The sequence below is a fragment of the Trichechus manatus genome, unplaced genomic scaffold (assembly GCF_000243295.1).
Source record: "Trichechus manatus latirostris isolate Lorelei unplaced genomic scaffold, TriManLat1.0 scaffold00214, whole genome shotgun sequence".
Classification (NCBI taxonomy): Eukaryota; Metazoa; Chordata; class Mammalia; order Sirenia; family Trichechidae; genus Trichechus; species Trichechus manatus.
In genome coordinates this window covers 2,995,112-3,008,309 of record NW_004444150.1, presented here as the reverse complement: position 1 = coordinate 3,008,309, position 13,198 = coordinate 2,995,112, and the positions used below count along the sequence as shown (strand labels likewise).

Here is a 13,198-nt window from a genome sequence, read left to right as displayed (position 1 = left end):
TCCTTCCCTCTTCCCTCCCTCCTTCCCTCCTTCTCTCCCTCCTGTCCTTCCCTCTTCCCTCCCTCCTTCCCTCCTTCCCTCCCTCCTGTCCTTCCCTCTTCCCTCCCTCCTTCCCTCCTTCCTTCCCTCCTGTCTCTCCCTCTTCCCTCCCTCCTTCCCTCCTTCCTTTCCTCCTGTCTCTCCCTCTTCCCTCCCTCCTTCCCTCCCTCCTGTCTCTCCCTCTTCCCTCCCTCCTCCCCTCCCTCCTTCCCTCTTTCCCTCCCTCCTGTCCTTCCCTCTTCCCTTGCTTCCTTCCCGCCTTCCTCTTTCTCCCTCTTAAAAATCATTGGGAGTCTCCAAAGTGCCAGCTCTGGCTGGTGGCACCTTCCTACTGGTGAGGTGCCTCGCTTCAAGTTCTCCAAAGGCAGGGCTGCATCACTGGTGTCTCTGTGACACCTCCTCACCCCCCCGGTGGTGTTGGGGAAGGACGACAGACAATCCATTGATTGGAAGGAACCCCAACAGCCTCCCGGGGTGCAAGATGGTGAATAGCGGGGTGATACGTGACTGGGGACCAGGCCACCCATCACGGCCTGTTCCTCTGGGGCTCTTACCTCGAAAAAGAAGCGCAGCATCAGGGCCAGGGCCCCAAAGCAGAGGCCAGGGCCTATCTGCTGGGTGTAGACACTCTTGTCTGGGTACAGACCCTTCTTCTCCTTCATCTTCTGCAGCTGTGGAGAGCAGACAGGAGGCTCGCTCAGGTCCCAGGTTCCAGGGCGGCCCTCCCTGCATGGCCCCTTGCCTGCATGAGGCCCCTCCCCTACACAGCTCTTCTCCTGCTTGCAGCCCCTCCCCTGCACAACCCCTTCCCTGCAAAGCCGCTACCCTGCAAAGACCCTTCCCTGCACAGCCCCTCCCCGGCATAGCCGCTTCCCTGCACAGCCCCTCCCCTGCACAGACCCTTCCCTGCATGAGGCCCCTCCCCTACACAGCTCTTCCCCTGCATGCAGCCCCTCTCCTGCACATCCCCTCCACTGCATGCAGCCCCTTCCCAGTGCGGATCCTTCCTTGCACAGTCCCTCCCTTGCACAGCCCGTCCCCAGTGTGGCTCCTCTCCTGCACCCTCCAGGCAGGCGAGGAGACTCCGAGAGGACCAGCTGCCTGGTCACATAGCACATGCAGGCTGAGTTGAACCTAGGCCCTCTGCTGCAAGACCAGTAAGAACCCAGCCCGGAGGCCCCCCTCCCTCGACCTGGCTGGAGACCCCTTGGGTTAATTTGCTCCTGGAGGACCACCTGCTCCCCCCCGCCTCTTTGGGGTGTGACAGGCTGCTCCTTGCATGGTTTCCGTCTCCCAGGCAGAGGGGAACCCCCAGAGGGACTAGATCTACATGCGTTCACAGTTGGAGGGTATTAGGGCCAGCTGGGGCCTGCTAGCCCAACGTGACCCATGGGGCAGTATGGATGGTGGTCCGTGATGGCATCCAGGCACACATCATTTGCTTTAATAGTCAATGGACTTCTTTAGTATTTTTTAGAGTAACCAGCACATTAAACCCAGGATCTCAGATACAGATGCTCAGAGTAAAGTGCAAGCAGGTATTTACGTTTTAAAAGATGGTGACGTACAGAGAAACGACAGGTGAATGCAGCCTCACGCTCCTTAAGCGCAAGCCTGTGGGGCCAGATGTGTGTCAGGATTCAGGGTGGGTGGGACTTCAGGGGGGTAACGCTGCATAATCAGTAGGTCCTTCAGTGCCCAGTGGTTCCTGCAGCACCCCCATCCTTGCCACCAGCAGACCCACTGGGTCGAGCAAATAAAGACCGTAAGCAGCTTCATGCTGGGTCAAGTTTTGCCACCAAATGAATTATGAAATGACACTGTTTTCCAGTTTTCTGGAATTTGCCGTTGCCGATGAGGACTCGAGGGCCTGCCGTTTTGCAGGCAGTGTGAGCGTGCAGCCAGAAAGTGGGACGTGGGTCTGGGTGGCCTCAGCCTGGGAAGTCCTTGTTCAGCCAATCCTGAAGCTTTGGTGGTAGCACTGGGGCCCTAGGAGAGGAGGCACCTGCCCAAGGTCACACACACCTGCCCAAGGTCACATGTACTTGCCCAAGGTCACATGTACTTACCCAAGGTCACACACACCTGCCCAAGGTCACACACACCTGTCCAAGGTCACATGTACTTACCCAAGGTCACACACACCTGCTCAAGGTCACACACACCTGTCCGAGCTCACATGTACTTACCCAAGGTCACATACACCTGCTCAAACGCCTGTCCAAGGTCACATGTGCTTACCCAAGGTCACACACACCTGCCCAAGATCACATGGTGGGCCCGCCCCCCATCACCCTAGCTCTCTTCACTTCCTGTCCCTGAGGGTTGTTGTTTCTGAAGCTCTCACAAGAAGGGACGAGCCTCTCTGGGAGAAAGTCTACCCTCATTCCAGGAAACAACTGCCCTTGAAAATCCAAAATAAACTCCACTTTAAATGGTCTAGAACACAATTGGAGCCCTGGGCACGGGGAGGTGGCCCAGCTCCTCCTGGCTGGATCCGCAGCCTGTGGGCCGGGGAAGCCTCTGCAACTCACAGAACACTAATGAGCAAGTTCTATTCTGGCTAATTAACATCCAGCCTCAGATCCAGACCTGCCAGGACCAGCAGGAAGACCAGCCCTGCAGAGCAGAGCAAGAAGCCTTGAGCCTATTTCCGGCTGGAAGGGGAGCCAGACGTCAGAGCCTAGGCTGGGAATGGGGTGATCTGAGAACCCTCTGGAGTTTATGCATTCCAGTGTGCTAATTAACGTGGCCTTTGTGGGGTCAGGACAAGTCAGACCCCAACAAATGTTCTCCCCCTCGCAAGGCGGCTTCGCGCGTCTCCTGGCTTGGCCCAGCATCATAGCTCTGATTCCCTAAGTTGGAGTGAGAAAGGAGAGTCTTTCTCCTCTTTTGGCTGGAAAGGTCAAGCCCCAACAGGCCGCTGTTCTGCGGTGAATTTTGTAGGTGGCCCATCTTTCTGGGCCTTTATTTCTTCGTGAGCCAGCTGCCAGACTAAATCCTACTCCCTCTTTGGGAGAGAAGGGGGTTTTGAAAGGTCATCACCAGAACTTTATTTTCCCTCTTGCATCGTAAAATGGGTTCATGGACACCTTCTGAAAGACCTGTCCAGCCTGGGCCCCTCTTCTCTGAGCTCTGCTCCCCTGCAGCCCAGGAGGACGGCTGCAGCTTACCTTACTTATGCCTTGAGGTTCTGCCCTCCTAGCTAAGGCTCATGACCCCGAGTCGGGCTGGGGCTGCAGCTGGGCCAAACCCCAGTTTCTCCTAGCTTTTGGTGTTGGGACCCTGAGGTTCCTGGCTGTGCTCCAAGGTGGGTAGAATGTGGGGGATGTCAGTCAGCCTAGGACCTGGAGGGTGGGGTCCAGCCTCAGGCAGGCTGGCTCTATAGGTCTGCATCTGGTTCCCTTCCAGGGTTGCTCGCTTTCTGCTCCTGGGCCACTCGTTAGCTTGGACTAGTGTGAGTGGGTCTCTGGCCCTTGCAGCCGGGAGGGCCTTGGTACCACGGTGGGTGCTGTGTGGATTGGAGACCAAAAGCCTCATCAGGTGCTCAGCAAGGGGGTCCTTAGTGTTGGAAACTGCAGCTCAAGCTGCTTCAGTGCCCAGGAGCAGTTTCATCTTCCTGTTGACTTCACACCATACCCTCCCGGTTAACTTAGAACTGAGCTCAAGGCTCACCCCCTTCAGGAAGCCTTCCCAGACTAATCCAAGTTGATGGTGCGTCTCTAAAGCAGCCATCCTCCTTACCAGTAACAACAACAACAGTAATAATAACTAGCTCCTATGTGTTGAACTAGAAATATTCTTTTTGATTAGTTTAAGATCTATCCTAAAGCACGATGCTGTCAATGATAGGTTAATATCCATATGCCTACAAGAAAGACCAGTTAATATGACTATTATTCAAATTTCTGTACCAACCACGAATGCCAAAGATGAAGAAGTTGAAGATTCGTTATGAATTGATGCAATCTGAAATTGATCAAACATACAATCAAGATGCGTTGACAATTACTGGTGATTAGCATGTGAAAGTTGGAAACAAAGAAGGATCAGTAGTTGGAAAATATGGTCTTGGTGATAGAAATGACTCAGGAAATCATATGATAGAATTTGGCAAGAGCAACAACTTATTCCCTGGAAATACCTTTTTTGACACAAACAGTGACTATACATGTGGACCTTGCAGGATGGAATACACAGGAATCAAATCAACCACATCTGTGGAAAGAGACAATGGAGAAGCTCAATATCATCAGTCAGAACAGACCATCAATTGCTCATATGCAAGTTCAAACTGAAGCTGAAGAAAATTAAAGCAAGCTCACGTGAGCCAAAGTACCACCTTGTATATCCCACCTGAATTTAGAGACCATCTCGAGGATAGATTTGACACATTGAACACTAATGACCAGATGAGTTTTAGAATGACATCAAGGAAATACTATATGAAGAAAGTGAAAGATCATTAAAAAGACAGGGAAGAAAGAAAAGACCAAAATGGATGTCAGAAGAGACTCTGAAACTTGCTCTTGAACATAGAGTAGCTAAAGCGAAAGGAAGAAATGATGAAGTAAAAGAGCTGAACAAAACATTTCAAAGGATGACTGGAGAAGACAAAGTAGATTATTATAACGACATGTGCAAAGACCTGTAGTTAGAAAACCAAAAGGGAAGAACACCCTCCGCATTTCTCAAGCTGAAAGAACTGAAGAAAACATTCAAGCCTCGAGTTGCCAAATTGGAGGATTCTATGTGCAAAATATTGAATGATACAGGAAGCATCAAAAGAAGATGGAAAGAATACACAGAGTCACTGTACCAAAAAGAATTGGTCAACTTTCAACACATTTCAGGAGGTAGCAGATGGTCAAGAACCAATGGTACTAAAGGAAGAAGTCCAAGCTGCACTGAAGGCATTGGCAAAAAACAAAGACTCCAGGAATTAATGGAATACCAATTGAGATGTTCCAACAAATGAATGCAGTACTGGAGGCGCTTACTCATCTATGTTGAGAAATTTGGAAGACAGCTACCTGGCCAACCGACTAGAAGAGATCCATATATGTGCCCATTCCAAAGAAAGGTGATCAGACAGAATGCAGAAATTATAGAACAGTATCATTAATATCACATGTTAGCAAAATTCTGCTGAAGATAGTTGAAAAACAATTGCAGCAGTACATCTACAGGGAACTGCCAGAAATTCAAGCTGGATTCAGAAGAGGACGTGGAATGAGTGGTATCATTGATGTTGTCAGACGGATTTGGGCCCAAAGCAGAGAATAGCAGAAAGATGTTTACCTATGTTTTATCTACTATGTGAAGGCATTCAACTGCATGGATCATAACAAATTATGGATAACATTGCAAAGACTGGGAATTCCAGAACACTTAATTGTGCTCATGCAGAACCTGTTCACGGATCAAGAGGCAGTCATTCAAACAGAATAAGAGGATACTGTGTGGTTTAAAATTGGAAAGGGTGTGTGGCAGGGTTGTATCCTTTCAGCTTATTTATTCAATATGTATACTGAACAAATACTCCGAAAAGCTGGACTATATGAAGAAGAATGGGTCATCAGGATTGGAGGAAGACTCATTAGCAACTTGCGATACGCAGATAACACAACCTTGCTTGCTGAAAATGAAGAGGACTTGAAGTACTTACTGATGAAGATCAAAGACCACAGCCTTCTTATGGATTACACTTTAACATAAAGAAAACAAAAATCCTCACAACTGGACCAATAAGTAACATCATGATAAACGGAGAAAAGATTGAAGTTGTCAAGGATTTCGTTTTATTTGGATCCACAATCAACGTTCATGGAAGCAGCAGTCAGGAAATCAAAAGACACACTGTATTGGGCAAATCTGCTGCAAAAGATCTCTTTAAATTGTTGAAAAATAAAGATGTCACTTTGAGGACTAAAGTGTGCCCGACCCAAGCCATGATTTTTTCAATTGCCTTGTATGCATGTGAAAGTTGGATAATGAAAAAGAAAGACAGAAGAAGAATTGACGCGATCTTGTCAAAGAGTACTGAATATCATGGACTGCCAAAAGAATTAACAAACCAGTCTTAGAAGAAATACAACCAGAATGTTCCTTAGCAGTGAGGATGGCAAGACTTTGACTTGTTTACTTTGGACACGTCATCATGAAAAACCGATCGATAGAAAAGGACATCATGTGTGCCAAAGTAGCTGTTGTTAGGTGCTATGGAGTTGGTTCTGACTTACAGCGACCCATATACAACAGAACGAAACACTGTCTGGTCCTGCGCCATCCTCATGATCGTTGTTATGCTTGAGCCCATTGTTGCAGCCACTGTGCCAATCCATCTCATGGAGGGTCTTCCTCTTTTTGGCTCTACTGGTAAAGTAGAGGGTCAGCGAAAACACGGGAAACCCTCAATGAGGTGGATTGACATAATAGCTGCAACAATGGGCTCAAACGTAACAACTATTGTGAGGAGGGCGCAAACTGGGCAATGTTTCGTTCTGTTGTACGTAGGGTCGCCAGGAGTCAGAGCAACTAACAACAGCAATATGTGTTCAATGCGTTAGAAGCTGGGCACAGACCCAGATACTCTACATGCATTTTCTCAGTTCATTTCTGAATCAACCCTACGTGGTCAGGATCATTCTGTTGTTGTAATACCCACTTTGCAGATCTGGAAACTGAAGCTGGGAGGTTCAGTCACAGGATTAGGTCCCCAGCTTGTGAGCAGACAGGATGCAAGCAGGTCTCCTGTCTAGAGGACCTGAGGGTCATTGTCTGTGTTTTACCTGAGGCCACATGTTCAGCCTGCCTGTCCATGGAGACCCCAGGCAGGAGCCAGATCAGGGGAGGGGGTCACAGGCCTCCCTGGCCCTTCTGTGTTGAGACTCGGATGGTACGCACCCACTTTGCCGCGATGATGAGGACGGCGGTGCCTATGGGGCCCGAGTACACGCCGTAGCCCACGCGGTCGTGGTAGATGCGCACCGCGATGGTCAGGACACCAAACATCACGAACGTCGACCTCTTGGGCTCATCGAAGTCAGCCAGTGCTGAAGGGGCCAGGGAGAGAAGCCGGGAGAGGTCAGAGCCTTCCTGCCCTCCTGGCGGCTTCTCCCTGGAGGCTCATCCAGGCGTCCAGGGTGACGCCTCTCAGCCAGCAAGACCCCAAGGCCAGCCTGGTCTGAGAGGTCAGAATCCCAGTGGTTTTACAGGAAAGGCAGGCTGCTGCTCCCTGTGGACAGAGCCGCCTGGTGATGCCAGCAGGCGCCTGCTTAATACACAGACCGATCCGCAAATGACAGGGTGACTCCATCCCCCAGGATGACCAGGACGAAGCCACCCAGATCGACGATGCGATCCGAGAGCAGTTTTGGGAGCAGGGAGTTTCTGTTTATGGTGATGTAATTTGGCAACGACCACGGGTGGTGCTTGTACAGCATGAGTAATGTAAGTGACATCACTGAATTGTACACCTGAAAAACGTTGAGCTGGCAAACGTTGTGTTATATGTATATTTACAAAAAAATATTAAAGGGTCCAAGAACAGATCCTGAGCCCTTCCTGGGGCTGGGTGAGTGTGGGGAACCCTCCTGCAGTAGGGACCGCAGGGGGTCAGGAGACGAAGTTAAATGGTAAAAAGTTACAGAACAATATGCTTATGAATGGCCCCATCCACATAACAGCCCACACTGAAAACTCTACGTGTGTGTGCTTGCTGTGTAAGCCTCCAGAAAGCCGCAGGAGGCCGACCCAGGGCCGCCGGGGGCGGGGGGCTTCCACTTGCTCTTTGTTGCCTCTGCTATCTGAATGTGTCAGAACCGTTTATTACACAGAATTTACGGATAAGAGAAGCAGGAGTTGAGGCAGTTACCAGTGGCCTGTTCTTTTTCCTACATTAAGCTTTGTCTCTGGGACCCAGGAGAGGGGAGGGTCTCAGAGGTGGTGTTCAGCGAGGTGGCCTGCTTCTGGTGGGCGAACGACTGGGAGGCGGACCTGGTGTGCAGGCGAGGTGGGGCATGCTCACCCATCAGAGACATCCACGTGTGTGCAGGCAGGGTAGGGGCACACTCACCCAGCAGAGAGACACCCATGTGTGTGCAGGGCGGGTGGGGGCGCACTCACCCATCAGAAACACCCACGTGTGTGCAGGGTGGGATGGGGGCACACTCACCTATCAGAGTCACCCATGTGTGTATAGGCGGAGTGGGGGCACACTCGCCCACAGAGACATCCACGTGTGTGCAGGTGGGGGCACTCACCCATGAGAGACACCCACATGCTCAGCGCTGTGCCGTAGATACTGAAGTATTCCAGGATGTCCCGCCGCAGGAAGCAGAGCACGGACAGGCCCGGGCCGCTGCAGGCGTGGTGGAGCTGTGAGGAAACCCACAGCGGTCAGCACGAGAGAGGGCCAGAGCAGAGGCAGGGTTTAGGGAGCCGCCCCGTGCTAGCTGAGAGATGGTGGGCAAGTCACGAGACCTGAAAACTGGGGACTGCTGAGCCTCCCCTCACAGGGTCTCTGAGTATTCAGTGAAGCCATCATGTGGGGGACTTGGTGCCGGGGGCTTGATGCTCAGGAATGCCCCTCAGCAGAGCCCTCATCTGACACGCCGTCGTGTGGGGAACTGACCTAGCCTGGTGGCCACTCAGACGGAGCCTGCCGAGGTGGGGACCCTCAGACGGAACCTCCAGGTGCCCTCAACATCCAGTTTTACTCGAAACATGTAAATGTGCCCTCATCTGCCAGTCTTCAGATGTGAGGCCACAGCCTCTGCTTTGGTTCGAGTCTGCTGTTCAGAGCTCTGTGGGGTCTTTTTGCCCATAAATTGCCCCCCAGGGAGTGGTCTCCACTGAGCAAAGCTCTCAGAATCATCTCGGGAATCCCAGTATCCACCATCTGGATGGACGCGTAAACAAATGGCCGTCTATCCACACAATGGAATACTGTTGGCCATAAAAAGGACCGGAGTTCTGTCACATGTTGGCGGAGGAAACTCGAAAGCATTATACTAAGGGAAGGAAGCCAGACATAAAAGGTCACATAGCGTCTGATTCCTTTAATGTGAAATATTCAGAGCAGGCAGATCCACAGAGAGCAGAGCAGGGCTGCCAGGGCTGGGTGGAGACCGCTTAATGCTCTGGAGTGTTCTTCTGGGGTGAGAGACAGTCATGTGACTTGAGGGGGTGGTGGCTGCACAGCATTAAAATGCCCGGAATTGTTCACTTTAAAATGGTGCGTTGCATGTTATTGCTTATGGAGTACAGAGTTCCGGTTTACCGTGATGGAAAAATCGCATTGATTAAGGGTAGGGTTGCACAGGTGATTATCGTAAGTGTCGTTAGTAAGTTGTACACCTGTAAAAAGCTGACTTGGCAAAAGTTGCATGAGAGATATATTGACAGCAATGAGAGTTGCGTGAGAGATATATTGACAGAAAAGAGAGTAGCTGCTGAGGCTGCTTGTATACAGTCAAATGCCTCATGGGATTTGGTTCCTCGGTTTGGGGGCTTAGGGTCGTGGTTTCATGGGATGTGCCAGTTAATTGGCCTAATAACGTGTTTACGGCTTCTGTTCTACCTTGAAGTTTGTTTTGTAGTGCCGGGGTCTTAAAAGTGTGCAAGCAGCCATCCAAGACACAACAATTTGTCTCTATTCACCAGGGGCAAGAGAGGAAGAAGGAGAGTCGGGAATAGAAGGAGATGGAAAGACTGGCTAACTGCCCTCATGAACAACTGCCTCACTTGCCATGAGATCAGAAGAACTGGACGGTGCCTGGCTACAATTACCGAACATTTTGATCAATGATTCTATAGAAGAATCCTGATCAAAAGGGGGAAAATGCAGAACAGAATTTCAAATTCTCATAGACTCCAGAATTTCTGGAGCCATGAAGGTTGGATGAACCCTTGAAACTATTGCCCTGAGATCATCTTTAAACCTTAAACCAAAAATATCCCCTGAAGTCTTCTTAAAACCAAACAATATTTAGCTTAACTAGTAAAAAATGTCTCCCTTGAGCAAGGTGCTTTTTTAAAGAACTATCTATATGGGATCAAATTGGTAACAGCAACTCGAAATATTAGATCAGCACTTCAGGGGGCAGTGAGTTTATGCTAATGGAGAAGGAACAATGCAGAAAAGGAGGATGAGAATTGTTGCACAACTCGAAGAATATAGTCAATGTCACCGAATTGTATGTTTAGAAACTTGAATTGGTGTATGATTTTGCTGTGTATGTTTTCAACAACAACAACAAAATAAAATAAATTATTTAAAAAAAAAAATCACTGAGGAGCTTGTTAAGATCTGGGTTGCTGAGTCCCACCCCAGAGCTGCTGATTTGGTGGGTCCTGGGCAGGGCCAGAAAAATTTGTATTTTTAATAAGTTCCTGGGTGATGCTGCTTTGAGAACTGCTGGTCTGCAGTTTTCAGCTTTCTTTAAAGTAGAGGAGACTTTAAAGACCCTCCTGCTCCCGCAAAGATCCCTGGGTGGGTAAAGCCCTAGACTACCAACCGAAAAGTTGGCCGTTCAAACCCACTGAGAGACACCTCAGAAGAAAGGCCTGGTGATCTTCTTCCAAAAGGTCACTGCCTTGAAAATCCCATGGCGCAGTTCTACTCTGCACTCCTGGGGTCTCCACGAGTCAGAATCGACTAACGGCAATGATTTTGGCTTTGGTTTTTTGCTCCAAGAGGCTGAACATAGAGTCCTAGGTTCGTCCATCCCTCCCCATCTTTTCATAGTTGGCTCCCCCACACCCGAATTTCTAGCAATTGTCGGACCAAAATGCCTGTATGGAATCTTTTCAAAGCAGCCAACTTCTCTCCTCCGGAAGAAAACAGCTCTCTCCTTCTGCGCTCATATTTCATCATTTTAAGTAATGCAGGGTGTAGTTATTTGGACAAGTGTGGCTGGCATAAACAAGCTTGGGGACCAGCAGGCCTGACTGTCGGTGGCAGCCAGAACAGCAGCACTAGCCGAGTGGCATGGGTCCTGGGTCAGCTGGAGAGTCCAGCAGTGGGACCCTCAGGCCTAAGGAGAGGATCTGCAGCAAGAGGCCTGAAGTTGAGGTGAACTTGACCAATTGCCGTTGAGTGGACTCTGACTCACGGCAGCACTGCGTGTGTCAGAGCTGAACAGCGCTCAACAGGGTTTTCAATGGCTGATTTTTTGGAAGGGGAATGACAGGCCTTTCTTCCAAGGCACCTCAGGGTGGACTCGACCTGCCAACCTTTCAGTTAGCATTGAGTGTGTTACCTGTTTGCATCGTTGTTGTTGTTATTGTGTCCCATCAAGTCGATTCCAACTCGTAGTGACCCTATACGATAAAGTAGAACTGGCCCATAGGGTTTCCTAAGCGGTAATCTTTACAGAGAACACTGAATTGTGCTCATGCGGAACCTGTACATAGACCAAGAGACAGCCGTTCAAACAGAACAAGGGGATACGGCGTGGTTTAAATTCAGCAAAGGTGTGCATCAGGGTTGTATCCTTTCACCATACATATTCAATCTCTATGCTGAGCAAATAATATGAGAAGCTGGATTATATGAATAAGAATGGGGCATCAGGATTAGAGGAAGACTCATTAACAACCTGTATTATGCAGATGACACAACCTTGCTTGCTGAAAGTGAAGAGGACCTGAAGCACTTACTGAAGAAGATCAAAGCCCACGGCCTTCAGTATGGATTACACCTCAACATAAAGAAAACAAAAATCCTCACAACTGGACCAATAAGCACCATCATGACAAATGGAGAAAAGATTGAAGTTGTCAAGGACTTCATTTTACTTGGATCCACAATCAATACCGTGAAAGCAGCAGTCAAGAAATTGAACGATTTATCGCATTGGGCAAATCTGCTGCAAAAGACCTCTTTAAAATGTTGAAAAGCAAAGATGCCACTTTAAGGACTAAGGTGTGCCTGACCCAAGCCATGGTATTTTCAATTGCCTCATATGCATGTAAAAGCTGGACAATGAATAAGGAAGACTGAAGAAGAATTGACGCCTTTGAATCACGGTGTTGGCAAAGAACACTGAATATACCATGGACTGCCAGAAAAACAAACAAATCTGTCTTGGAAGAAGTACAGCCAGAATGCCCCTTAGAAGGGAAGATGGCGAGACTTCGTCTCACATACGTTGGGCAAGTTATCAAGAGGGACCGATCCCTAGAGAAGGACATCATCCTTGGTAAAGTAGAGGGTCAGCGGAAAAGAGAAAGACCCTCAATGAGATGGACTGACACAGTGGCTGCAACAATGGGCTCAAACATAATAATGATTGTGAGGGTGGTGCAGGACCGGGCAGTGTTTTGTTCTCTTTACACAGGGTCAATATGAGTCGGAACCAATTCAACAGCACGTAACAAAAACAGCAACAATCTTTACACGGCAGGAGCTCTGGTGGTGCAGCGGTTAAGTGCTCAGCTGCTAACCGAAAGGTAGGTGGTTCAAACCCACTAGCCATTCCATGGAAGAAAGATGTGGCTGTCTGCTACTGTAAAGATTACAGCCTGGGAAACCCCATGGGGCAGTTCTGCTCTGTCCTACAGGGTCTCTATCAGTCAGAACTGATTCAACGACACACAGCAGCAGCAATCTTCACCGGAGCAGATCACCGGGTCGTCCTCACACGGAGCCACTGGGTGGGTTTGAACCGAGGACCTCTCAGTTAGCAGCCAAGTGCTTAACCATTGTGCCACCATGGCTGCTTATTTGCACCATTAGGAGGCATTAATAGAGGTATAATGTCCAGAGTTGAAGCTGAAGAAAATGAGAACAGGTCTATGAGAGCCAAAGTATAACCTTGAGTATATTCCAACTGAATTTAGAGACCATCTCAAGAATAGATTTGACTCATTAAGCACTAATGATCGGACACCAGACAAGATGTGGAGGCACATCACACATGAAGAAAGCAATAGGTCTTTGAAAAGACAAGAAAGAAAGAGACCAAAATGGATGTCAGAAGACACTCTGAAATTTACTTTTTAACATAGCAAAAGGAAGAAATGATGAAGTCAAAGAGCTGAACAGAAGATTTCAAAGGCCAGCCGAGAAGACAAAGTAAACTATTATAATGACATGTGCAAAGACCTAGAGTTAGAAAACCAAAAGGGAGGAATATGCTCAGCATTTCTCAAG

General features: G+C 49.0%; 1 protein-coding gene across 1 annotated transcript in view; it reads right to left on the bottom strand.

Moving 5' to 3' along the window:
- The window catches only part of MYMK (myomaker, myoblast fusion factor), a 17,704-nt gene that overhangs the window by 800 nt on the left and 3,706 nt on the right, over positions 1 to 13,198 (bottom strand). The window contains exons 2-4 of the mRNA XM_004388670.1: positions 8,304 to 8,418; positions 6,946 to 7,094; positions 594 to 710 (exon numbers count right to left, since the gene is read on the bottom strand). Coding sequence (XP_004388727.1) covers positions 594 to 710; positions 6,946 to 7,094; positions 8,304 to 8,418 — 381 coding nt within the window. The remainder of the gene's footprint in view (positions 1 to 593; positions 711 to 6,945; positions 7,095 to 8,303; positions 8,419 to 13,198) is intronic.